Below are 26,290 nucleotides of genomic sequence, written 5' to 3' on the forward strand. Positions count from 1 at the left end.
AATGTAACATAGTCATAGTTATTTCCAGTTTACAGTCATTTTCACATGTTATATTTATCTTGAGCTATATCAAGCAGTTGATATGATCCTCATCTTCCAGGCCAAAAATAAAGTGCGCTGGAAGCATCAGAGGGGTTCAACAACTTTGTCCTTTGACAAGGATACTAATGATAAGTGTAATGATTAATATTCACTGAGCATTTGCTTAGGCCTGTCTGCTTTTTTTTTTTTTAAATCACTTAATTTATCCAAGGATTTACAAGGTAGGTATCATTTAATTTCATTGAACAGATCAAGAAGCTGAGGTACTTACCTGAGACCATATTGTCTCCAAGTGGCCAAGCAGGGTCCCTCTAAGGCACTCTGACCAAGGGCCCGCCCACTCTCCCTACACTTTAGCTATTAAAGAAATTGGATCATGTCATCTGAAATCAGGCAGAAGGACTCCGTGTTCGGTCTAAGAATCTTATTGGGCCAGCCAGTGAAAAATGCCTGAGTTTTCTCGATCCTCAGAACTAGCAAACAGTGGAATACAGCAAGGAAAAGATAATTCTGGAAAATTCTAGTGAGGCATCTGGCATTTGGGGATCTGAGTCAAGTCCAGCCCTGCAAAGAGGAGTCCACTTGTCAGTGTGACGCCCCTGGGTTTGGTGTTGAGTGGCGTGGCCTTCGGCTCCCCAGTGTCACTGTCAGAGTCTGGCCTTTATAGGGACATGAGCAGAACCCCTTCTTCACAAACCTCCAGCCTCTGTGCCTGCCGTGTCTCGGCAGGTACCACCAAGAAGGGTGAACCCCATGCCTTGTGCATCTGGTTGCCCAGTACACACAGCATTCCAAAGCTCCCTCCGTGGTCTAGTCCTTCAAATCTCTGTGGTCCTGGGCTCCTCATCTAAGGTTGACTTGTGAGCAATTCTAAGCCCAGGACGGCTGCCGCTGGCCACATCCTGTTGGTGCCAGAGGTGTCAGTAGATTGGTAAACCCTTTCTTCTCCACTGATGTGTGGGCCTCGCTCTGTTCTTTACCCTGAGGTATCACGGACCTAAACAGACTGTTCATTTTCAAATTCCCAGGATCCATTTGCTGCTGCTTTGGAAAGCTGAGGTCCACTTGTAGCGCCTTGTTGGCAGTAACCTGAGAGCAGGGTCAAAAGAAGACTGCTCTCTGGAGATCACTTAACATCCCAGCTCATGGCATGCCTTGAAAACAGCATTTCCAACCTGGCGCTCATTGTTCCTTGTTAGTCGTTACCAAAACATATCAGTATTGATAAAAGCGAGCATAACACCTCGCAACACCCCGTGCATCAGAGGCTCTTCAAAGACCAGAGTGAAACAGTTGCTGGTATGAGATGCTCAAGACTAATGGTAAACCTGGTTTCCTGGCCACTTACCACCACAAAGGTACTAGGAGGTGGCTCTCGGGTCTGCCAGGCTTCTACCGGGAGGAAAGGCAGATGACAACTCCAATGCTTGCTGTGGCTTAATTTTAAGTGCAACTGGGCATGTGTTTTTCTCTTTTCTCTCCCCAGCCAAGAAAAACTTTTGGACAAATATTCTGCGGCTCATTAAATAATCTTGGAATCCTGTGCCTCGGCTTATACCGCATGATAGATGAAGAAGAGCACAATCCAGAGCACAAAAGGGAAGTACGCTGGTGCAAAAGGTGCTGGGCCCCCATCCAAGCATAAAGGCCAAAGCTACTTCATTCAGGAATGAAAGGGGTGGCCAGAATTCAAGGCCTCTCATTGCAATGAAGGGTGTGGGGAAGTAGATATGTAGGATCAGTATCAATAATAGGAATGAACCCTGATGATTGGGATCCAGTTAGTACTGGCCATGTGAAGAGAATGGGATCTTTATCCCCAATGAAGTTTGAGATGTACACCCAGATTTTAAGTCTGAGTTATTTTGCAAGTTACCCCTGACCCATGGCTATGCAACTTTTTAAAGCTGAAAGCCACTGTCCACTTTGAAAAATCCACTTGTTCACTGCTGGGCTCACTGGGTAAGTATTTATTGAGTGCCTCTTCTAGCCACTGTGCTTGGTCCATCTAAGTCTTGGGAGCGATATGTAGAGATTTCAGTTTAAAGAAAGATCAATGTGACAGCAGGAGGGAAGACAGAGAAAATGTATGTGGAGGGAGGAGGAGTAAAAAAAGATGGTGCCGTTTGTAGACAGCAGAGCGATGGACTTCCAGGCTGAGAGTCTCATGGTGGGAGTGCGCAGGATTTGGTAGAGAAGGAGAAATTAAAAATACCAGAGTGGAAATGGACTGTTTCAGGAGAAAGGGGAAGGAAGTCAAATCACTCCAAGTGGAATTGTGGTGAATACAAAGAAAGACAATTTCTCGGCTCAAAGGAGAAGAGAAGGGAAAGAAAGGATGCCAAGGTCAACCTGGCTGCAGATGAGGGTTGAGCTTCCGGGAATGTTTACATAACATAACACTAGGATTTCTCAGCAACAGATGGCTAAGCCCCTGCTGAGAGAAGAGAGGGGAAAGTTCACAGGGAGTGGAAACAGAGGTAAAAGGTACAGTAATTGCTGCAAAGGATGGAAGAAGGAGTTTATGGTGGATTCGTAGAAGCAAAACTACAAAAGGACAGGGGAATGGGAAATCCTGATGAAATTCAAGATCAGTGGTCCTCAGAGTAAGGAAACAAGAGAGAGAAAGAGTGATGGGAAGTTGCGGGCAGAGAGTGATTGATTGAAGTGTAAGATTGTAGCTGGCAGGATATGTCAGGAAGTCATAACATCAGTATGTGGCCAGGAAAGTGGTTAGGAGATAAAGATCGCTGGGGAGTGGAAGTCAAAGAAATTGGTCTGCCTGTTGGAGTCATAAATCATGCAGGCACTGCAGGCACGTCAGGTGACGGCGGCCCTGGAGTTGGAGAGAAAACGCATCCCACGTGCCAAAGGCTTAAATAAACATGGAGCTCTGTGGATGACACTGATGAGTCAAGAGGGAGGGTGGTATGGCTGTAGAGCGTTGACCACAAAGATGGCAGAGGAGTATGATGCTCAGGAAATGGCACTGGAAAGCATGAATGATACTGACATCTCCTCCCTCCATCTCTGTCTGTCTATGTCTGGGCTCCATCCGCTTCCCCCCCAACACCTCTGGAAATGCTGTGGACTGCGGTGATTGGGAGAATAGGCAAGCCCAGAGCCTAGAGTTAGAAAAGCCATCAGAAAATGACTAGCCCAAACCGTGGTCCTACCTCACTCCCATTAAAATGATGGGAAGAGCAGGACCCAGAAGGGAGACAGCATGTCCAAGATCAAAGATGGTTGGTTTCAGAGGAAAGGATGAAAATACTAGTCTCCCAGTTACTAGTCCAGGGCCTCTCCTATTGCACCACACCAAAGATTGTTTTTTTTTAATTATTAATCAGAAACCAAATAAAGCAAAGCAACACAAATCTTTCCTTTTCTGTCCCCCAGCCAACTGACTTTCTTATTTTGGTCACTCCCTGCACCCACACTGTCCCAGCTGCAGGGGTACAGAATTCAAGTTTGGCTTTTCTTACAGGTTTGTGATTACCCGGCCAGAAAATGAGTTCAGCCTGCTGCCCTCGGATCTCGTGTTCTGCGCCATCCCTTTCAGCACCTCTTGTTACAAAAAGGATAGTAAAGCTTCAGCTCCATATGAGATTATAAATATAATGCCACTGAAAAAAGAGACGGTCCCAGACGTAAGTCCTGACCAAACACCTCTAGTTGCCCAGGCCAGGGAGAGTGTATCACAACTGCCCCATAGGCCAGTCCCTTTGTTGGAGCCCAAACCAATCCCTGCTACTGATTCTAAGCAAGCAATATTGACTCTGGGCAGTAAACATTCATCTCATCACCACTGCACATACCCAGGTGAAACTGTGGAAGAAAATGGAAAAGAAAGCATGGAGGAAACCACAGTGGAAGATGCCTATGCCTTTCACCATTAGACTAGACTTTCACTATTCCCCAGGGGCCCCTGGCTCACTCTTTACACAGCATCTCCAGAGATGGTGACTTTGAACACGGAAGATAAGCATGGAAGTCTGCCATGGTGCGCCAATTGTGCAGTGGCGGTTAGACCAGCAAGCCCACACTGTTTAGGAAGAGACAGAAGTTTGATTTAATCCCACTGGACTTGGTGTGATAAATAAAGAAATAGATGATAAATGCCTCTGTAAGGGAAGTGCATCGCTCTGTATCTCTTAGGCAGGAAACATGATGGTTGGAGCTATGTCAAAGACGTTCTTCAGTACTTGACTGGGTTTCCTCCAGACAGGGGATATGAGTCATCAAGATAAAAGTGAGAAGGACTTAGACATAAGAGACAAGACATAAAGAGCCCCAAATCAAGCATCTTACATTCTTTATCTTCAAACAAGCAACTAGTGAACTAGTATATTATCATCTTCTCTTTTTCCCTCTTACTTTTTGTTTCCTCATCTCTTTCTATAGGAGATGAGAGTGGCCACTTGGAGAGATACTTGTTTGAACTGGAAAGCAATTTGTGTATAATGAAAGCCTAGGCATGGCCTGGCACAAAAATGAATATTAGAGTGTCCTCAAATGGGGTACCTGGGTGAAGTCAGGTAGGTTGAAATATATAACCCTCCGGATCCTCTTATTGAAGAACAAAGGCAGCTCACGAGAGGTAATAAAACATTTCCCCGTGTTCCAAGAGGAACCAGTCCACTTCCTTGTAAACTGCATCATTAGGTCATTTTGCCTGGGTATTACTCTGTTAACAGAGTAAAAGTTCAGCACATTCAGGAAGTATTTACTCCCAATTGGTGAACCTCATGAGCTTCCCAGGCGGCACTGGTGGTAAAGAACCCACCTGCCAATGCAGGTAGACATAAGAGATGTGTGTTCAGTCCCTGGGTTAGGAAGACCCCCAGGAGGAGGGCATAGCAACCCACTCCAGTATCCTTGCCTGGAGAATCCCATGGACAGAGGAGCCTGTCACCCAACTATAGTCTGTAGGGTCGCAAAGAGTCAGACAAGACTGAAGCAACTTAGCACACATGCACGGTGAGCCTGGTAAGAAGTGCCTTCTTGTGTTATAAATACGATACAGGGAAAAAGGAGGAGGAAAGAGAATAATAAACTCTATTTCTCTTAAATGGTTTTACATAATGTTTATGATATCCTTGACGTTTTTCACAACATCCTTGTCAATTTGGTATCACTACCTCCATTTGACAAAGGAAGAAACCATGTCACAAATAGAGTTCCCAGAAAGGATACCCAGTTAAATTTTAATTTCAGATAAACAACAAACTTTAGCATGAGTGCATCCAAATTACTGAATTTAGCTAGTAAGTGATCGAATCCATATTTAAACCTAGTTAATTCAACCCCAGCACCTATAAACATGTGCCTCTAAGAACACAAGTAGAGGAAATGAAACAAAATATTCATCTATGAGAAAAAATTTGGATTGGGAAAGCTTTCATTGTAATGAAATTAATATACGTAGGGAAAAAAGAGTGATTGTAATAAAAGTTGTCAGAGACCAAGGATCCTTTTTTAAATTTTTCAAGTTTAGCTAAGTCATCTTCATCTTTCTCTTTTTACAGATTGACTTTCTTTGTTTTTCTGTATACACGGCAAAATATATTTCCTTGCAATTTCAAAGTTACAGCTAGAGTTGAAGGCACATCAGAGATTTAACTGTCCTGTTTCTGTGTATCAGATCTTGATTTCTGAAAGAAAGTATGAAGAGGACTCAGCTTTGGCTTCTCCATCCCAGCTATCAGTGGATGAGGAACAGGGTACCAGATCTTGATTTCTGAAAGAAAGTACGAAGAGGACTCAGCTTTGGCTTCTCCATCCCAGCTATCAGTGGATGAGGAACAGGGTACCAGATCTTGATTTCTGAAAGAAAGTACGAAGAGGACTCAGCTTTGGCTTCTCCATCCCAGCTATCAGTGGATGAGGAACAGGGTACCAGATCTTGATTTCTGAAAGAAAGTACGAAGAGGACTCAGCTTTGGCTTCTCCATCCCAGCTATCAGTGGATGAGGAACAGGGTACCTCTGAATGCAGGACTTGTCCTCAGGGAAGGAAGGCTAGTTCATGACCTAGGAAGAGGTACCACCAAATATCTACTGCAAAGACAGTACTATTTCTTTGCCACATTTCCCTGAGCCGTTTTATCCATATAGCAGTTTCAGTAGAAACAAAATATGCCTAGGAAGGGATGGACAAGCCCTGTGCATATTCATATGCACAGACTAATAGTTTTTATATTTATTTTCTAATCTAAACTTAGCCTCTGGACCTTCAGAGTAAAAACGTAGCCCTCAAATGGTCTCACTTTCAATGTAGCAGAGAAATTTGAATGAAAAGTTCTTTACTTGCCAGCATTTTAGAGGAATGGGTACCAAAAATATGGCTAAAGAAATATGGCGGTATATGCAACCATTGCCAGTATGTGAGCGTTTCTGTTGCCAGTCTTGAAAAATAAAGTTCGCAGAGGGCCTCCTAGACTTAGTGCCAAGTGACACCATAACTCTAGAACCAAACCCTTTACCTAGAGATATAATGTACCCTTTACATTTTAATACAAGTCATAACACTAGATCCTTTGGTAATATGGCAGATACTTAATTCATAATGATTATTCAATTCTTATCAATTGAAGGACTGACATGAAGACAAGATAAAATGTACAATGAATTTAACAGTATGTGACTCAGTGGTTTTTATGATTTTTTTTAAAAGACATTGACCTTTCTGAAATTATATGAAAGCTACAGTCTTCCTCCCCAGAGAAAATTAAGAGATGTATGTATTACATAAAAGATATCATATAAATGAGAGGGAGGTCATGGGTCACCCTACAGTTTATCCATCATCTTCCCAGACCCCTGATATAGACCTTCAATAACCAGTGCAGTGATCACCAGAAAGGACATGGGAGTCAGGAGACCAGAGTACTTGTTTCAGATATTTTGAGAAATAGCAAAAATGCCGCCTATCCAATGGATGGTTCACGTAAGCCTAGAGAAACACTGGAGCAGCATTTAAAGGACTAAGAAGGAGGACAACCAGGTTACCCTGAAGAAGCTGGAAGGCGATGTGTGATGATCTCTTTAGGATTTGGTGTTCAAAATGTGGTCCCCAAACCAGCAACATCTACAATACCTGAAGGTGGGCTCCATCCCAGACCTGTTGAATCTGATTCTGATTTTAACAAGATGTGTAAGTGATCCATACATTTAACTTTGAGAAGCAGGGCTTTCAAGGAGTATATATGTGTTTATGTATATATGTGCAACATAGATATATGTGATATATATCTGTAATATAAATTGCACATCCACATAAACACCTACATATACACATATGCATACACACATAAGCACATGCACACGTGGTGACTCCTGGCAAATGAGAAGATCTGGAGGTTTGGATTTTAATAAAAACTATGCCCTGCAACATTTAGCTCTTTGGCGTGTTCACTCCTATTTAAGACCTACAATACATTCCAAACATCTCTAATTAGTTATAAAATCCTTAAGCTGAGTACCTTTCAAACCATAAAGGAGTTAAGGGAGGTTAAAGTTCAGTCAAGTTGGTGAATATTTTCCTGGAGGAATAATAAACAACCTTCAGCTCCAAGGCATGGGTTATTCCTTCCAGGTCAATGAAACAAAGAGCGGAACCTCTCAAAGCCGGCTGTGTGGGTTCCTAGATTGGCATGCTTAAGGATCACGGGCAAGAGAGGAGAGGAGGCGAGAGAGAGGGAGGAAAAGCCCTCACACTAATGAGGTTTGAAAGGATACAGGATGAGTCCAGCCCTGCCTGCTGAGAAGAAAGGAACCTAGCAGCTGATGCTAAGTTCAGACTAAACTAACCGCAGTCCCCTGGGGACGTCAAAAGGTAAACCTGATCGTCCCTGTCATTTACAATCATTATCAGGCAGACTGCTCCTGTAATTTTACTGGGGCGCCAATTAACAGACCCCTGAAGCTCGAGGTGGCGGGGCGGGGGGTGGAGAGCGGGGGAGGGAAATGTCCCAGGCCTCCTCTGGTTTTTGAAAAGGCAAAACCAGGCAGCCTTTTCGCTGCTGTCTTCTGATCATTACCTCTGTCAGGGCGGGGGTGGGGGATGACTTCATACAGGGCAGGGCGGCTCAGCTCAGGTGAGTGGCTAGAGTCGGGCTTTTCTCTCTGCCTTCACTTCCTCTGTTCTCCAGCAACCTCAGGGAGCCTCCAGAGAGCCGAGCAAGCCTTGTTACTTTCTTGCCTGAGATATGAAATGTTGATCAGCTTTCCCTCTTTCTCACCTTAAAGAAAATATCTTTGCCACATTTCATCTTGCAGGAAACCCGGGAAAGGCCAGCAGATGCATCAAGAAGGCAGCGAAGAAGGACCACTGAAATGTATTCCTTGGCCGCCTTCCTTCCTGACGCCAGTCTTTCTCTTGCCTTCCTGACACGGCCAGGCTTTTTCACTAGTCATCTACATCACTGCTTGATTCCCACTGCTCTGATTCACTCCTTAAGCCACCCCAGGCTCTGGTTGCAACTCCCATGATTCTGCTAAAAAGACCGTAAGATCATCAGTTCTTTTGAAGTCACTGGGTTGAGGAGAGTATTAAGTACTGTCCAACTTGCAGCCTGAGTGGGATTCAGCACAGCTGATCCTCCCAACCCCTGTCCCATTCGGAAACATTCTCTTCTCTCGAGTTGCGTGATACAACCATCTTTTAATCGTCCATTCACTTTCCTGACTATGCATCCTCAACACTCCCTTCAACTTGCCTTTTATACAACGTGATTAGGTATTAGCATCACTCAAATCTTGACTGCGGACTTCTTTTTTCACTCTCAGGGCTCAGTGAGTGATCCACATAATAAAACTGCAGAGCATCTTACCTAAAAGTTGAGGACAGAGACTACTTACCTGTAGCCATTATTTCTATGCAAGAATGTGGGTCCAGATGTCCAGAATTTTTTTTTTTTAATTTTAAGAGAAATTGAGAATTCTGATTTTTACATAAAATATGATGCTGTTAAATATGTTTCTCATAGTCATGAGAGAGTAACTATAGCAGATGAACCCCTACTCCAAGAAAAAATGTTTAAAATTGGTTTAAAAAGATTTTAAAATACCTGTTTGAAGTAATCATAGAGCCAAACAGTCAGTAAGAACTTCAAAGGCTAAGATCCAAGAGAAAAGAAAAGCACTGAGGTGAGTTCACCATTCTCTGATGTTTTTCCCTCAGGGCATTGGCCAAGTGAGACCAAGCAAGAGATCAGGTTGGAATTCAAGGTTAAGGGCATTCAGCAGACACATGGGGGTGGACGGGAAAAAAAATGGAGGTGAGGTTTATCCAGGCAGGTGGAAATTGAAGGGACTAAGTTTTAGAGAAAAGAGAATGGAAACAATGAGTGTGTGCTTGAGGATATTATTTATTACTAATATTTCCAACATAAGAGGCTCAGCAAACAAAAGGAAAGGCCAATGAAGAATCTAAAAAGCCAAGCAGAGCTTCGGCCAGTTTCAAAGTGCTGGTGGGGTGAAGTTGGCATCCAAGGCTGGGTGAGGGCGATGGGCCCAGTGTTCTCAGTTGAGATTCTTGAACGCTTTTCCTTCGGGATTCAACTTCAGACTAGAAGTAGACCAGTCCTCACAAAGCCTGAAATCAGCTTTAATGCTTCCCATTCCTAAACTGTATCAAGGGGACCAACCCCTACTCTAAGTAACTCACTGAGTAAAAAAGTCAATAGATTCTTTCTGCTGGAAGTTAGCATGATTCAGAGTCTCTACACTTTTTTATGTACAGAATCCAACATTCAATAAAAATAACTGGAGTCAGTCTCATATCTGTCTTGTTTGATGCTTTTCTTGAGCAAGATAAATGAGCCTCCAGAAAGACCAACAAGCCTTGCTGCCTTCAGGTTTCTGAGACGCAGCATTGTCCACAGTATCTTTTATTTCTTTTTTTGCCTTCAATAAATAAGTAAATAATTACCATTTACTGAAGCTAAGATGCTTCAGTCACGTCTGACTCTTTTGAAACCCTATAGACTGTAGCCTGCCAGGCTCCTCTGTCCATGGGATCCTCCAGCCAAGATTACTGGAGTGGGTCACCATGCCCTCCTTCAGAGGATCTTCCCAACCTGGGGATCGAACCAGAGTCTTCTGTGCAGGCAGATTGCAGGCAGATTCTTTATTGCTGAGCCACCAGGGAAGCCCAGGAATGATATTAGAGAGATTCAAATGGCCTCAAATCAAGAGGAAAGAAACAGATAATGGAGACGACTCACAGATGATCTAGATATACTACGCAAGACAGACTTTAAAGTAACTGTAACAGACACGTTCAAGAAACTGGATGCCACTTCCCACAGGACACCAGTGGCAGAGCTGAGGGATAATGTTGTTCTGACACAGGGAAGGAGGGGTTTCTGCCTGCTTGCTAACCAGGAAGGAGACAGTCTGGGAGGCTGGTGCAACAATGATCCCAAAGGAGGGAGGCTTAAGAGGGAGGGGATATATACACAGTCATGACTTATTCTGTACGACGGAAACCATCACAACATTGTAAAACAATTATTCTATCATTTAAAAAAAAATTTTTTTAAAGGTTGCTGGGGTGCTTTGGGGCCTGGAGCAGCAGGACAAAGTGGAGCAGTACCACAGAAGACAGGTCCGGAGAAAGGCTTGTGTGAACTGAGGATGCTATCCAGTCGTAGTTGGACGGCGAGCCATGCGGGGAACCACATGGGCTGGAACCAGCTTCAAAATGCACTGAATAAAGTCACAGACATCGCGAGGGCCCTGGCCAAGATCGGCAAGGACTAGAGAGGGAGGGATCATCCACACCATCGGTCGACAGCATCAAGGAAGTGAAGGACGGGGCCTTCCCTAGTGGTCCATCAGTTAAAGAACCCTCCTTCCAGGGCAGGGGACACGGCTTTGAGCCTTGATTGGGAAATTAAGATCCCATGTGCTGTGAAGCAACTACTGAGCCCCCATGCTCTAGAGCCCATGCTCCAACACAAGAGAAGCCATCGCAATGCAGAAGTGCTTGTGCCATACCAGAGAAGCCCTGCGTGCTGCAGTGAGATGCAGCACAGCCGAACAAAAAAGTACGGATGGAGGATGCAATCGTGCAGCACAGACAGCTCACTACAGCTGTGGAGAACCTCAAGAATATCTTCTTGGGGCCCCAGATTGTGAGGGAGTCCCTGGACTTCATTAAGCAAGGGGTGCTCCTGCAGGCCCCCTGGAACCTGAGGGACCTGAAACAGGGGTGCCCCTGGGATGAGCTGATGCATAAGCACTACCACGTGGACATGACCCTCATCCATAGCTCCTTCAGGAGAAAACAGGGGATCTCAGTTGAGCTGGCCAAGCAGCTGTGGATGATGCTACAGAAGTCCCTGGCCACCGTCCCTGTGACCCCATTTTGCTGGTCTCTGTTGTCTGGATCTGGCAAGGAAAGAAAAATTGGTGCATATTTAACCATAAAAAAAAAATGCAAACTAGCTTTGTTCTTCCTAGAAGGTCCAAGAATTGGAAGGAGGAAATGTTTCCAAAGAGCCGACTCATTGGCAAAGACCCTGATGCTGAGAAAGATTGAAGGCAGGAGGAGAAGGGGGTGACAGAGGAGATGGTTGGATGGCATCACCAGCTCAATGAACATGAATTTAAGCAAATTCTGGGAGATAGTGAAGAACACGGGAGCCTGGTGTGCTGCAGTCCACAGGGTCACAAAGAGTCAGACATAACAACAACCATGTTTGTGCTCTTGGACAGAATCAAGGCTGCTAGAATTGAGGGCACAGAGGCAGACCGCAGGTTATCCAACAAGGAGTGGTCCATCTCCCACCTGGAAGTCATATGGAAGCATGTCCTGGATGACCTCATTGCTACCAAAAACCCCACGATTGAGTGCTTTCCTCCCCATTATGAGATTTTCAGAAACCTCCTCAACCACCAAGCTCTGAGAACCTGGATACAAATCTCGTGGGAAGATCTAGAAGCAAAAGAAATGATGAGCCTGTTTGACGTGGGTCTTGAACACCAACACAAGCACAGAGATGGTGGGGAACATGGAGCTGGTCCCAGAAATGGACGTCAGTGCCTAGAGGTTATACTTCCTTCAGATGTGGTGTCTGAACTGCTTCGTATGTCCATGTCAGCTCCCTCTTCAAACACCGTTGTCTGGCTGCAGAAATCACTAGATGCAGACACTAAGGATGGCATGAAAGAGACTGAGCCCAGAGCTGACCCACGTGGGAACACTCCCTGCCATCATCTTCTAGATTTTCCAACAGATTCTTTAAGTTGTTACCCAGATAAGTGAAGATTTTAAGATAAAGGAACTAGTTAGTGTTTTCAGTAAATGAATTCTTTCTTTTTAAAAAAATGTTGCATTTGGTAAAAGTCACACAATATAAAACGTACAATTTTAACCATATTTAACTGTACAGTTCAGGAGACTAAAGTACATTCGTATTGTTGTGCAGCTCTCACCGTCATCCATTTCCTGAATCTTCCACCTTCCTGAACTGAGACTCTGTCCCCATTAAACACTGACTCCCCACCCCACCGCCCCAGGCCCTGGCATCTACCAATGTACTTTCTGACTCTATGAATTTGACTCTTATAGAGATGAAACTCAGTTGTAGATAGAACATCTGAAATACTGGCAACACCCACGCTGTTACGGGTTATGTTATGTTCAGGATATGACAGCAATTGTCACAACTGCCAGACATTTATGGAACTCCTGGTCAGTTTAAAGAGAAAGTATTTTTAAAATGAAATGGAGGCTATTCTCTCAAATCATCCCACCCTCACCTTCTCCCACAGAGTCCAAAAGTCTGTTCTTTACATCTGTGTCTCTTTTGCTGCCATGAATATATTCCCATCTTTCTAGCATTGAAAAATGCATATTACCATGTGTAAAATAGAAGACCAGTCCAAGTTTGATGCATGAAGCAGGGCACTCAAAGCCATTGCAATGGGACAACCCAGAGGGATGGGATGGGGATGGAGGTGAGAGGGGGGTTCAGGATGGGGGGGGCCCCATGTGCATCCGTGGCTGACTGATGTCGATGTATGGCAAAAACCACAGTATTGTAAAGTAATCATCCTCTAATTAAAATAAATTAACTTAAAAAAATGAAATGGAAGAGTGAACCAAATATGGATGGGGTTTTAGATACCATTGTTGCAAGGAGGCTGCAGCAGTTACCTGGAGGAGGTCTTCTGGGATCTGGAGCAACATCTAGATGAGCCAATGGCAAAGAAGTGGCTGTTAGGCTCAAAACTGTAGCCATTGTCTGTGTTACTATGGAAGCATATTTCAATGATGTTGCCAAAATTCAAAATCATATAGAAAGAGGGTGACAGCAAGTGGGGGTGGGGTCCCTATCGGCCACCACGCAGAAGCACGTCTCATCCTGGAGCGCCAGGTAGCACAAGACCGTCAGGGAGGCGGAACAGCTCCACTTCTTGTTCCGGAAGTCTCCAGATTTGGTAAAGATGCAGGTGGGCAGAGTATCACTACTGCCACCCTTGCAGAAGTCATCAAATTAGCAAACCCTCTGTGCTCTGCCTGGAGGTTTCAACTTTGATCAGCAAATACCCAGACACCAAGGATGACTGCATTGGCCCACTGCTGGCCACCCAAGGGGGCACCTACCAGGACATGAAGTCAACCATCAGTGAGGCTCTGGAGCAGGGCCTGATGGCAGGAAATCCAAGCTATGTGCCCATCTTCAAGGGAATCATAACTCTCAGTCTGAACGTGGTGTGACTTCTCAAGTAGCCTGACGGTTTCCAGCTTTGTGTAGCTCATTCTGCATGCACCACCCCCCACCCTCAAAAATGTGCTAAAGCGAGAGATTCTGGTGGTTCTCAGTGGGTGTTTCAGGCCCTCGTGTTTGTTTGCTGTGGGGTCTAGCTGATGTCTGCAAGATGTCAGAACACACGGCTTTTTGAAGAACAAGTGCCCTACTGCCTGTGGTTCCTTTAGCTCTCTCATTTCTGTGTAAATATCCTTTGAGAGGCAGGACTCTGCTGGAAAATGCCTTATGGTTGAACGTTTATCACAGTGGAAAAGACATGTGGAGAAGGAAGAGGCTCTGTCTTCCTTCCCTGGGGGTCTCCACCCTGCTGCTTAATAAAAGAGTTGAAACTTCTCCACAGACCTGAAAACAAACTGGAGAAATTTACCAGAGAATTATAATCTATCAAAAAACTATTTTAAAAGTACAAGAAATAAAATTATAAATGTCAGAGGTGGGTTAACAGCTGTTTGAGTGGAGAGGAAGGTAAAATTAGTGAATTGGAAGACAGGTTAGTAGGGGGAAAAAAAGTACAGAGTAAATCCTGGAAAAGAAAAACATGCATGAACGTGTTTAGGAGACATATGAGACATGGAAATAAGGTGCAAAAATGTACTTAAAGTCCAAGAAAAATAGGAGAGAGAGAAAGCATGAGCATGTGGGACAGAGAAAAATATTTGAGGAAATACTGAAAATTAGCCTAAACTGAAGACATCAACACATGCATTTAAGTCTCTGTGAACCCCAACCATGACTAATGAAAAAAATTCCTAAACACATCATAGTAAAAAATCTTCGAATTAAACCTGGAAAATCCCATGGATGGAGGAGTCTGGAAGGCTACAGTCCATGGGGTCGCTGAGGGTAGAGCACAATGGAGCAACTTCACTTTCACTTTTCACTTTCATGCACTGGAGAAGGAAATGGCAATCCACTCCAATGTTCTTGCCTGGAGAATCCCAGGGATGGGGGAGCCTGGTGGGCTGCCATCTATGGGGTTGCACAGAGTCGGACAGGACTGAAGTGACTTAGCAGCAGCAGAAGAAGATTTTAAAGGCATCTGAAGTTTTTTTTTTTTTTTAAAGACACATTATACCCAAAAAAGTTACAACAGGATTGAAGGTCGACTTTTCTACAGAAACAATGAAGCAGGGAAATAGCACATTTAAAGTTCTAAAAATAAGAAAGCTGACCTATCATTTTATGCCCAGAATGATAATTTATAGATAAATGCCAAATATAAAAATTACCAGACAGACAGAAAGTAAAAGATTTTATCACCTTCAAACTAATATTTTAAAAGAAATGCTAAAAGGAATTATTTAGACAAAAAGAAAAGATTCATAAATGGAAATGCAGTAAAGAATGAAGAGCAGAAAAAGGAAATATATAGATAAATACAAGTTAACATTGTTTTTTTTAAACAATCAGTTCAGTTCAGTTCAGTCACTCAGTCGTGTCTGACTCTTTGGGACCCCATGAACCACAGCACGCCAGGCCTCCCTGTCCATCACCAACTCCCGGAGTCCACCCAAACCCATGTCCATTGAGTCGGTGATGCCATCCAACCATCTCATCCTCTATCGTCCCCTTCTCCTCCTGCCCTCAGTCTTTCCCAGCATCAGGGTCTTTTCCAATGAGTCAGCTCTTCACATCAGGTGGCCAAAGTACTGGAGTTTTAGCTTCAACATCAGTACTTCCAATGAATACCCAGGATTGATCTCCTTTAGGATGGACTGGTTGGATCTCCTTGCATAGTAATATCATTTTGTGGAATTTAAAATAAACATGGGAGAGAGATAAATGGAATTTAAGATAACTAACATTTGTGTCTTGCTGGAAATTGATAGAAGACAGTGGTGAAAATACTACTTTTTAGTAACTTTATTAAGTGAGAGACACACATCATAATCTCTTGGATAAATACTAAGAGAATAATACAAGGAATGCATAATGAACGAGAAAAGAGCAAAATGAAAAAAAAAGTTTGATTAATCAAAAAGAGGAGAAGCATGTAAAAAAATTTTAAGGCCAATAACAATCAACTAATAAAATAGTGGCTGCACCAATTTACATTCTTTCGTGGTTTCAAACAAATTTCAGAATTGTTTGCTCAATTTCTGTGGGAAATGCCCTTTGAATTCTAACAGGGAACAAATATAGTCCAACAAAGAGAAGTCCAGGATAAGATGGCTTCACTATTGAATTCTACCAAACATTTAAAATGTACGTAAGGCCACCCCTTCTCAGTCACTTCCAAAGAGAGGCAGCTAGCGATGCCTCAAAGCACGTTTTCTCTGCAGGGTGTATTTATTCTGCAGTGAGAGCGCCTCCCCAGAACACCCATCGACCCTAATGACAGAAGCAAAAGTCCTAGCTGATTTTGGCTGGAAAGCAAATGAACTCTGGCCAAAAGCAGTGCTGTGCAGGGCCCGAGTGAAAGTGTGACCTGGGGGCAGGGTCGATGGATGCCAATCAACTATTCTTGAATTCCCAAACTATCTGACATTTGAGGAGTTACATTTTGAAGGAGTTAGGTAAGAAAAAAGCCCTCTTGGTGTGTACACTGGCATCCTTATAAAGGGCTTCGCTGGCAGAGATCGTGGCTCAGTGGCTTCTGTTATCAGATTGAATGCTGTCTGTAGGGAGGGAACATATACAGTTTATTCCATAACATTGTTTATTTGCTTCTGGAGTTCTTATATAATTCCTCTTTCTATGCCCTTTCTTTTACCTTTCTTAAAATGTGACTTAAGGTAATCTATTACAGAAGCAAGGAAATTATATTTCCTGTTTCTACTCCCTGCATCTCCTCTGGGACCTGCCAGGTTGTCGGTCTCTCCATGGTAACTGAGTAGGGCTGGTATTAGACCAGACTAGTGCCTTTGCATCCAGGAGAGGACCTGGATCTCCTGAGTCCCCCTGTATCTGGCTGTCTTCTACCCTAGCAGGGACTGCTCCATTGTTTTGAACAGGAAAGGTCACCTAACAGTTGAACAATTCTTCTGAATGGTCAGTTGATTTTACACAGGGATTTTTTTCCTGTGTTTGGTATTTGGATCTGCTGTCACTAGAGAGGCTACACATGAGGACATCAGCTGATTCAGTTGATTTTTCCAAAATTTTAACAGGGACAGAAGGTGGTGGGGGTTGGGCATAGGGGAGGAGGGCTCAGGAGGTGAAGCAAGGGATGGGGAGGGATAGGGAGAGGCAGATGAGGCTTCACTCACTTGCCTGCTGCTCACCTCCTGCTGTGTGGCTGGGCTCCCAATAGGCCATGGACCCAGTCTCCCGGGGTTGGGGACCCCTGACTTAAGGCAATGACTATTTACCAACCATCATGGAAGTTTGGGGGGGGGTTGATTTTTAGATCACGCTACGTACATGCAGGATCTTAGTTCCCCAACCAGAGATCAAACTTGTGGTCCCTTACACAGGAAGCTCAAAATCTTAACTACTGGACCATCAGGGAAGCTCCTTAAGGGAACTATTTTAATGATATATCAACCAGCATTGCCATACAAATGCTCATACGGCTGTTACCCTTCCTATTACTAGAGCCCAGGGACAGGGCCTCCCTCTGCCCAGAATCCAGACAATTTGAGGATAATGTCAAACAGGGGAATTCTGAAATAGCTGGAAAAAGCCTCACTCCTTAAATGAAATCTAGTCACCTGAGCAGTCACACGAGAGGCAATCAATAAACTTTTCAGAATGAGTTAATAGCCGGAGATGGATGTTTTTGCTTCATCATTTACCTACTAGAGGCATCCGGCCACATTGTCATCAGTTTGTGCTGCTTCACAGGTCGGAAACTCTTAGATTCAGCGGGCTGGTACACAAAGAACTTCAGTACCTAGGGAGTGGCTGCAGAACAGGAAAGGAGGGGGCTGGGAGGGCTGGGAGTTGAGGGGGGAGTGGAGATTTGATTCTGAAGAGAAAAATCCTTACTGGGTCAAGGCCGCTTTTGCATAATTCTATTATCACCAGGAAGAAGAGAAATAATCATATTAGGTGAGTGCTGCACCGCTCGACGTGGCTTGTCTTACCTTACTTTTGAAGTCAGACAGGTTTAATTGCTTTGTGTGAGTGAGTTGTTCAGAAGGCACCCAATCAATAAGGCAGGTGCTGCCAGAGCAAAGCGGGGGAAGTTTTTGATGTTGACAATGACATACAATCTTGTGCAGAAAGGAGTAATCCATTCGGTCACAGCTATGGGGGGGAAAAAAGTTATCTGTGTGTTGTTCTGGGGAGCAGAGGCAATGTCACCCGGGAGGGTGGGCTCCAGGCAGGCTGGCCACAGGGCAGCAGTGTGAGGGCGACTCAGCCCAAGAGCAAGGGCTGTGCTTTCTGTAGCCTCCTGGTCTTCTGTGCATAGTGGGCCTCCACAGCTGCACAGGAGGTTGTCAGCATCCACTCCACTGCATCTTCTGCTTACAGAGCCCAAGCATCTCGTCAATTTGTGTTTCAGTTTCTGCCCATCATTGCCTCTCTGTGAAGTCCAGTGCAGTCCCCAGCAAGGCTCTACTCATCCACTGCTCAGTTGACTCCAGCTGAAGCTTGCCAGAAAGTTCCCCTACAATGGACCAGAGGTGGTCAGGGAATTCATTGTTTTTTTTTTTAGCCTAGATCCCACTGTAGAAATACTCAGTATGAGGAAAGAGAACAAAAGTTGTGATTGTCAATTGCAAATGTCTTCCAAACTCAGGTGACGGTTGCTTGAAACTGGCCCTAGTGGTAGTTTTTGTACTACAGAACCCAGTACACTCTACAAATGAGGGGTTTGTTTATTTTGTGAGAGTTAGTTGTTAAGCACCTACCAGCACAATACTGGGTGAGGGCAGAGGGCAGAAATAGGAGCCTAGAATTGACATCCTTAATTAACCCTCTATTCTCCCCTTCCTAGCAGCTGCTCAGATGGCTCAGTTGAATCTCTCCTCTATACCTTGACGAGCACCACAGGTCATAGCTCACTGCAGAATATTTCACGTGTGCTTTTGTCTTCAATCAGATTTGTATTTTGGAAAGGTGACCCTGGCCACAGTGTGTTGGATAGACTGAAAGGGTATAAAATCAGAGATCTTATCAAAGGCAAAGACATCAGATAGTAATATAATTGCTTTTATCCAAATAGAAGATGAGACCTGAATTAAGGCAAGATAAGTGGGAAGAGAGGACAGACCTAACAGATGCTCAAGAAATAGAATTGGCAGGATTTATTGATTGATGGGGTGTCAGGGTGAGAAAGGATAAGAGTAGATGATAACATCCAAGTTTTTTATAATTCTGCCATTCCTCAACACAGAAGGAATAGCAGACTTTGGTGGGAAATTAATGACTTTGGAGCAAGCTGAGAAGCCTAAGAAGCAGATAGATGGAACCAGCTCTCAGAGGAGAAGAGTTAACTTGAATACATTTTGAAAGGAAGAACACGGTGGTAAGTGACAGCAGGTGATAAGAAGGTATCACCCGGAGATGCTGTGAAATGCGAAGAGTCCAAGGAAAAAGCAGTCATAGAAAACAATATGAAAAGGCACTTGAAGAGAATTAAGACTCCACAGATGACAGGAGAAGGCTGGTCAGTGAAGCAGTAGAGATCTAGGAAGAAGCAAAGTGAGACAAGTCATAGAATTGAACAGCCAGTTAGATAAAATACCAGGCCATCACAATATTGTAAAGTAATAATTCTCCAATTTAATTAATTAAAAAATAAAATATCAGGCCCGTGATCAGAAAAGATGAACTCAAACATAGACTGCAGACGTTTGAAGAACAAGTGAGCAGAAAGTAGAAATAACAGAAAAAAAAACGCAAAGAAGGAATTCTAGGCTTGGAAGTTAAGGAGAGTCATTCCCAATTAGACTGTGGACAACACACATGGAAAAAACTACTTGCTGTTCCAAACCTGAGCACTAAGTAGCTAGTACAACGCAGGGTCAAGGGAGGACTTTATTTCTAAGATGGACCCCAGGCTCGGTCATAATCGAATGCTATGCAGAAGGAACCAATGGGGACAAAGTTGGCAACTTGGGAGGGAGAAAGAGAGCAGAGATGCAGTAAGGTCAGATCAGTAGGTCTGATCTGATGTAATAATAATAGTAATAGAAATAAAAGTAATGCACTTGAATCTTCCCCAAACCACCCCCCACCCTCAGACAATGGAAAATTGTCTTCCACAAAATGGGTCCCTGGTGCAAAAAAAGTTGGGGACTGCTGGCAGAGTCAGTCAAGAGGGAATGGCCTTAATGCAAGAAACGACATCTCTTTCTGCAAGGCCAGAAATATGGATATGAGAATACATGCAAAAATAAATAGCTTCTGGATGCTGGAAACTGAGGGAGCTTATGCCTCATTTTCTCTTAAAGTTCAAAAAGTTAAGGAGAGTGGCAGATTTTTGAAATAAGCATCACGAGGAAGGGGGCATAACACTCTACTCTAAGGATACATTATAGTTTAATGCCCTAATGCACAGACATAATTTTATTGTTCTGTGTTTTTTATATGTATCAGGCCCCCTTTAGCATGAGTATTGTCATAGATATAATAGCACATCTTACCCAGAATTACTATTATTCATTTGTCTACCCGCCTTTCTATCTAGAAATAAACTTCAGTTCAGTTTAGTTCAGTCACTCAGTCATGTCCGACTCTTTGCGATCCCATGAATCGCACCACACCAGGCCTCCCTGTCCATCACCAACTCCCAGAGTTCATTCCAACTCATGTGCATCGAGTCGGTGATGCCATCCAGCCATCTCATCCTTTGTCGTCCCCTTCTCCTCCTGCCCCCAGTCCCTCCCAGCATCAGGGTCTTTTCCAATGAGTCAACTCTTCGCATCAGGTGGCCAAAGTATTGGAGTTTCAGCTTTAGCATCAGTCCTTCCAATGAACATCCAGGACTGGTCTCCTTTAGGATGGACTGGTTGGATCTCCTTGCAGTCCAAGGCACTCTCAAGAGTCTTCTCCAACACCACAGTTCAAAAGCATCAATTCTTCGGCTCTCAGCTTTCTTTACAGTCCAACTCTCACATCCATACATGACCACTGGAAAAACCACAGCCTGACTAGACGGACCTTTGTTGGCAAAGTAATGTCTCTGCTTTTTAATATGCTATCTAGGTTGGTCATAAGTTTCCTTTCAAGGAGTAAGCATCTTTTAATTTCATGGCTGCAATCACCATCTGCAGTGATTTTGGAGCCCAAAAAAATAAAGTCTGACACTGTTTCCACTGTTTCCCCATCTATTTGCCATGAAGTGATGGGACCAGATGCCGTGATCTTCATTTTCTGAATGTTGAGCTTTAAAGCCAACTTTTTCACTCTCCTCTTTCACTTTCGTCAAGAAGCTTTTTAGTTCCTCTTCACTTTCTGCCATAAGGGTGATGTCATCTGCATATCTGAGGTTATTGATGTTTCTCCCGGCAGTCTTGATTCCAGCTTGTGCTTCTTCCAGCCCAGCATTTCTCATGATGTACTCTGCATATAAGTTAAATAAGTAGGGTGACAATATACAGCCTTGATGTACTCCTTTTCCTATTTGGAACTAGTCTGTTATTCCATGTCCAGTTCTAACTGTTGCTTCCTGACCTGCATACAGGTTTCTCTAGAGGCAGGTCAGGAGGTCTGGTATTCCCATCTCTTTCAGAATTGTCCACAGTTTATTGTGATCCACACAGTCAAAGGCTTCGGCATAGTCAATAAAGCAGAAATAGATGTTTTTCTGGAACTCTCTTGCTTTTTTGATGATCCAACAGATGTTGGCAATTTGATCTCTAGTTCCTCTGCCTTTCCTAAAACCAGCTTGAACATCTGGAAGTTCATAGTTCACATATTGCTGAAACCTGGCTTGAAGAATTTTGAGCTTCACTTTACTAGCATGTGAAATGAGTGCAACTGTATGATAGTTTGAGCATTCTTTGTCATTGCCTTTCTTTGGGATTGGAATGAAAACTGACCTTTTCCACTGCTGAGTTTTCCAATTTGCTGGCATATTGAGTGAAGCACTGTCACAGCATCATCTTTCAGGATTTGAAATAGATCAACTGGAATTCCATCACCTCCACTAGCTTTGTTCATAGTGATGCTTTCTAAGGCCCACTTGACTTCACATTCCAGGATGTCTGGCTCTCGGTGAGTGATCACACCATTGTGATTATCTTGGTCATGAAGCTCTTTTTTGTACAATTCTTCTGTGTATTCTTGCCACCTCTTCTTAATATCTTCTGCTTCTGTTAGGTCTATACCATTTTTGTCCTTTATCGAGCCCATCTTTGCATGAAATGTTCCCTTGGTATCTCTAATTTTCTCAAAGAGATCTCTAGTCTTTCCCATTCTGTTGTGAAATGAACTTAGAATTTAAAAAAAGCCTTCTAGCGCAGCAGATTGCCTGATGTATACTGGGTGATTAACAAATATTTGATGAATGATTGAGTAAATGAGTCAATGTTGAATTAGTCCAGCCTTCCCAACTCAACTGTAGACTGCATCGTGTCTTAAAGTTGGTAAGCTTCCTCAAAATGAACTGGGCATTTCTAAACCAAATTGTTGTTGTAAAAGATCAAGAAATGCATTCTCAGAGAGAAGCTTCAAAGGAGGGAGGAATGGAATACAAAAGCGGCCCCAGCTAGGGACCTCCCTGGTGGTCCGGTGGCTAAGACTCCACACTCACAGTGCAAGGGAACTGGGTTCGATTCCTGGTTGGGGAACTAGATCCTGCATGCTGCAGCTAAGACCTGGTGTGGTTAAATAAAAAATATGCTTTTAAAAGAAACAGCTTTTTTCTGTCTGACATCTTAGAGAGGCGACAGCAGTAGCAGCTGCTCTCCCAACTTCACTCTGCCACCCGAGGAGCACAAGAAGAAAGATTCCAGAAAGTCAGCCAAGCAAGACAAAGATCCAGTGAACAAACCTCAGGGCAAGCCTAAACAGAAGTGTTCCAGAAGCAAAGTTGGAAACGAGCTCAATAACCTAGTCTTCTTTGACAAAGCAACATATGACACCCTGGAAAGTAGCTCCCAACTATAAGCTTGTAACTCCAGCTGTCGTCTCTGAGAGACCGAGAAACCCTAGTTCCCTGGCCAGGGCAGCCCTTCAGGAACTCCTTAGTAAAGGACTTAGTACACCGCTTTCAAAGCACAGAGCTCAAGTAATTTATTCCAGAAACTCTAAGGGTGGAGATGCCCCAGCTGTCGGTACAGATGCAGGAACCCAGTCCACCAACTGCATTTGGCAAAATAAAACTATATGAAATCAGAACAAACAAACGGCTCAACCTGTAGCAGAAAATACAACGATGTTCCCCCTCCCAACTGTTCAGTTACGGATTTTTTTTTTTTCAAGTTTTAGGGAACATACCCTGTGAGCATCCAGAAGCCTTGGGGTTTCTGTTTCTTAGTGGAATCAGCAGGTGACATGCCAGGGTTATCAGCATCCCTCACCCAACCTGTTGGCTGGCTTCTTGAACCGTCTTCCCCACAATCTATAGAGACTGAGGCCCAGAGGAGGTAACCAGTTAGTGTCAGATGTGTCCCTGCGTCGTGGGTTTCCCAGTTCGAGGCCTGGGCTCCCTATTGCCAGCTGTCTGTGCTGACAGAGAGAAAAATCCCTCAGGCAGGTTGTGAGAGGTGGTCTCTCTCTGCCCTGATCTGAGTGTCCCACAGCAAATGCTAGTGACAGGGAAACGTCTTAATACAGCATGTTGTTTAGCATAATTGATGTGCAGATGCGGCGGCGGGAGAAACAAGCCCAGTTAATTGGTCTCTCAACCTACATTAGCTTTTGCATCTCAGCCAATTAGGCAGGGGCCAGAGGGCCCTGTGCGTGGCCATTAGATCCTGCCATGCGGGGGCTGGAAAGGTACTGGCAGTCAGGTTCAGATGACTCTGATGCGCGCTGTGTGCAGATGCACTGAGGCCAAGCCATCTGTCCATGTAAGAGCAGGAGACCTTAAACAACCAGCCCGGAGGTGAAAAACAAGGAAGGGGATATTCAGGAGAGGAAAATCTGGGCTCTCGCACGGGCTGGAGGCACCTTCGAAGCGTCTGGATTTGAAGGGTATAAACCTAATACTACTCCTACAGCCATCTTCCTAATGAACCCAGAGTCCAGCTCTGTTCTCTGAGCCTCAGGGTATTTGGAAATGCCCAGGACATAAAGGAAGGGCATGTTCCAAGGAGACACTATAAGATCGCTGCTCAAAGTGAGGTCCTCAGATCAGCATCAAGACCACCATCTGGTTGGAGGGTCAGGAAGGCAGATCCCAGGCGCACTCCTGACCAGCTGAATCAGAATCTGCATTTTAATTTTTTATTTATTTATTTGGCTGCATTGGGTCTTAGATGTGGCACTCCAGGTCTTTGTTAGATCACGTGGGATCTTCACTGCAGTGCATGGACTTTCCAATGGTGTGCGGGCTTATCAGTTGCTCCATGGCAAGTGGGATCCCCAACTGGCGATCAAATTCACATCCCCTGCATTGCAAGGTGGATTCTTAACCACTGGGTCACCAGGGAAGTCCCAGAACCTGCAGTTTACCAAGATTCCTAGGCGTTTCCTGTGCCTGTGAAAGTCTGAGAAGCAGCACTCCAGGCCAAGGGGCAGCAAATACATTTTATTGGAACTCAGCATGTCCATTTGCTGATCTCTTAATTCGGTGGCCTTCTTGCTGCAGTCATGGGGCTGAGAAGTTATGATGGACATCTTGTGTCCTGCATGCCTGAAATAAAGAGTTGGCTCTTTACGAAGAGTTGGGCTACCCCTGTTCTGGGCAGAAAAGCTGCCACCAATTCATGTGGCCAACATTCCTGTTAGTCCTCAGAGGGCAGGTGAGTGGCAGATGTTAAATTTACTGTATAAACATTGTCACGGGCATTAGGGACAGTGGAGAAAATGTCAGATGATCTTCAATTCAGGTGCTGAGGCATTTGTAAGATTACATAGATACCAGCAAAAGTTGGCCAACACTGAACTTTCTGCTACTTTGAGTCAGGTGGTTTGAAGGATCCTTTCTCTCCCTCATATACAGAGTATAAAGAAAAAATGAAAATCTTGCACTCTCAATCAAGCAGTCATTTAATTTATATTTCTCTGTTGCATCCTTGAAAGCATGTTCATTGTGACTGAGAAAGATTCCCTTTTTTCTAAATATACTAAGAGGTTACATTGATTTTATGTCAATTTGGGGAGGTAATTTTATACAGGATGAATTTTGAAAAGAGACTACATTCTCCCCCAGTTGAATTTCACCAGGGTGAAATATGAAAACAGGTGTGACTGTTCTGCTTTATATATGGCAAAAGGCTTGTTGAAAATATGCATTCCTTGGTGCACAGCATAAAGAGCTTATGCAAAGTCTCCACGAAGACTGCAGTGGCTCATGGTAAGGAAGAGGCCTGCTCAAGCAACATTTCTGAAATTGCTGAGACAGTTTGATAAAAAGATCCTGTCCTGGAGCTTTTAGACTTGTGCTTGCAAGCATATTTTTTAAAAAAGCACCTCCCTGGTTTTGGAAACCTTTGGAGTTTTCCAAGCTAGTGCTTCCCAAGTCAGTCTCTGTCCTTCTATCTCTCTGTCTCTGTCTCTGCCTCTCTCTCTCTCTCTCTCTCTCTCTCTCTCTTTCACACACACACACACACACACACACACACACGTACCATCAACAAAAGCCGGGCTGCAAAGACTCCAGACGCACGCATCAATCATAATTGTACTAGTGCCAGCAGTCATGTAACTGCTTAAAGACCTCAACAGCCTTCTGGCACTTAAAGGGGGAAAAAAAATCATCTAATTAATCACAGGTGAAACAGCTTGGACTGTCTCCAAAAGACCCTGAATTTACTGCCAAGCTTTGATGCTAATTTTCTTTCTAAGTAACCCCCTGAAGAAATTTACGATTAGGTAATTAAAGTAATGAATAAAGAGATACTTAGGTAGAGGGGAAAGAGGAGAGGGAAAAGTCCATATTTCCATCCTGTAATAAACACATCTGGGCATGCACCATTTGAAGACCCCAACTTAAAGGTCCCCAAGTGGCTTTCTCTTGGAGAATATTTTAAAAATCAATATTTGAAAGACTAAAATGAAGCATACCAGTGAAGTTGGAGCAGGTCACTTGGTAGAGTCTGTAAGAGAAAAAAGGAAATCTGCCTTCTACCAGATATTTGCTCTTGATTCTTTTTTTTTTAGGGCCATAGCTCGTGTCCTATTGGGAGGTCAATGCCGGTTTCTCCCTGTGAGCTGATTGGCTAGCATCACAGATTGGAGGTTAGCCAATTCCCCCATCTCCCTGCTGTGATAGATCCTAGTTTTCTGAGTTTAATTGGCTGGAAGGAAATTGCTCTCATCTCTGGTCAGGAAGCGTTCAGGGGAAGGCCTTGAATTTTCTCATCCCGGCCCTGATCCTTCCCTCTGTCTCTGACGCTCAATACTGGAACATTCCAGGAATGGGAGCTTTAGTTAATTGGCTGCTTTGGGTTTCAGAGTTAAACA

At 44.0% G+C, this 26,290-nt stretch overlaps 1 protein-coding gene and 1 pseudogene across 3 annotated transcripts in view; both read left to right on the forward strand.

Moving 5' to 3' along the window:
• The window catches only part of KCNU1 (potassium calcium-activated channel subfamily U member 1), a 148,062-nt gene extending 140,646 nt beyond the window's left edge, over window positions 1–7,416 (forward strand). The window contains exons 26-28 of one of the 3 annotated variants that reach the window (XR_009493070.1): window positions 1,529–3,692; window positions 4,447–4,580; window positions 5,571–7,416. Coding sequence is in view for 2 of the 3 variants with exons in the window: in NM_001163249.1 (NP_001156721.1) it covers window positions 1,529–1,641; window positions 3,530–3,941 (525 nt within the window). In the remaining variant the exon portion in view is untranslated. Of the gene's footprint in view, window positions 1–1,528; window positions 4,162–4,446; window positions 4,581–5,570 lie in introns of those variants that run through there. The other 2 variants (NM_001163249.1, XM_059882238.1) reach the window with 2 other exon arrangements.
• Window positions 7,417–11,101: 3,685 nt separating this feature from the next.
• LOC132344083 (exocyst complex component 3-like) lies at window positions 11,102–23,143 on the forward strand (annotated as a pseudogene).
• Window positions 23,144–26,290: the final 3,147 nt, after the last annotated feature.

This window comes from Bos taurus, chromosome 27 (genome assembly GCF_002263795.3).
Source record: "Bos taurus isolate L1 Dominette 01449 registration number 42190680 breed Hereford chromosome 27, ARS-UCD2.0, whole genome shotgun sequence".
In the NCBI taxonomy this organism is placed as follows: Eukaryota; Metazoa; Chordata; class Mammalia; order Artiodactyla; family Bovidae; genus Bos; species Bos taurus.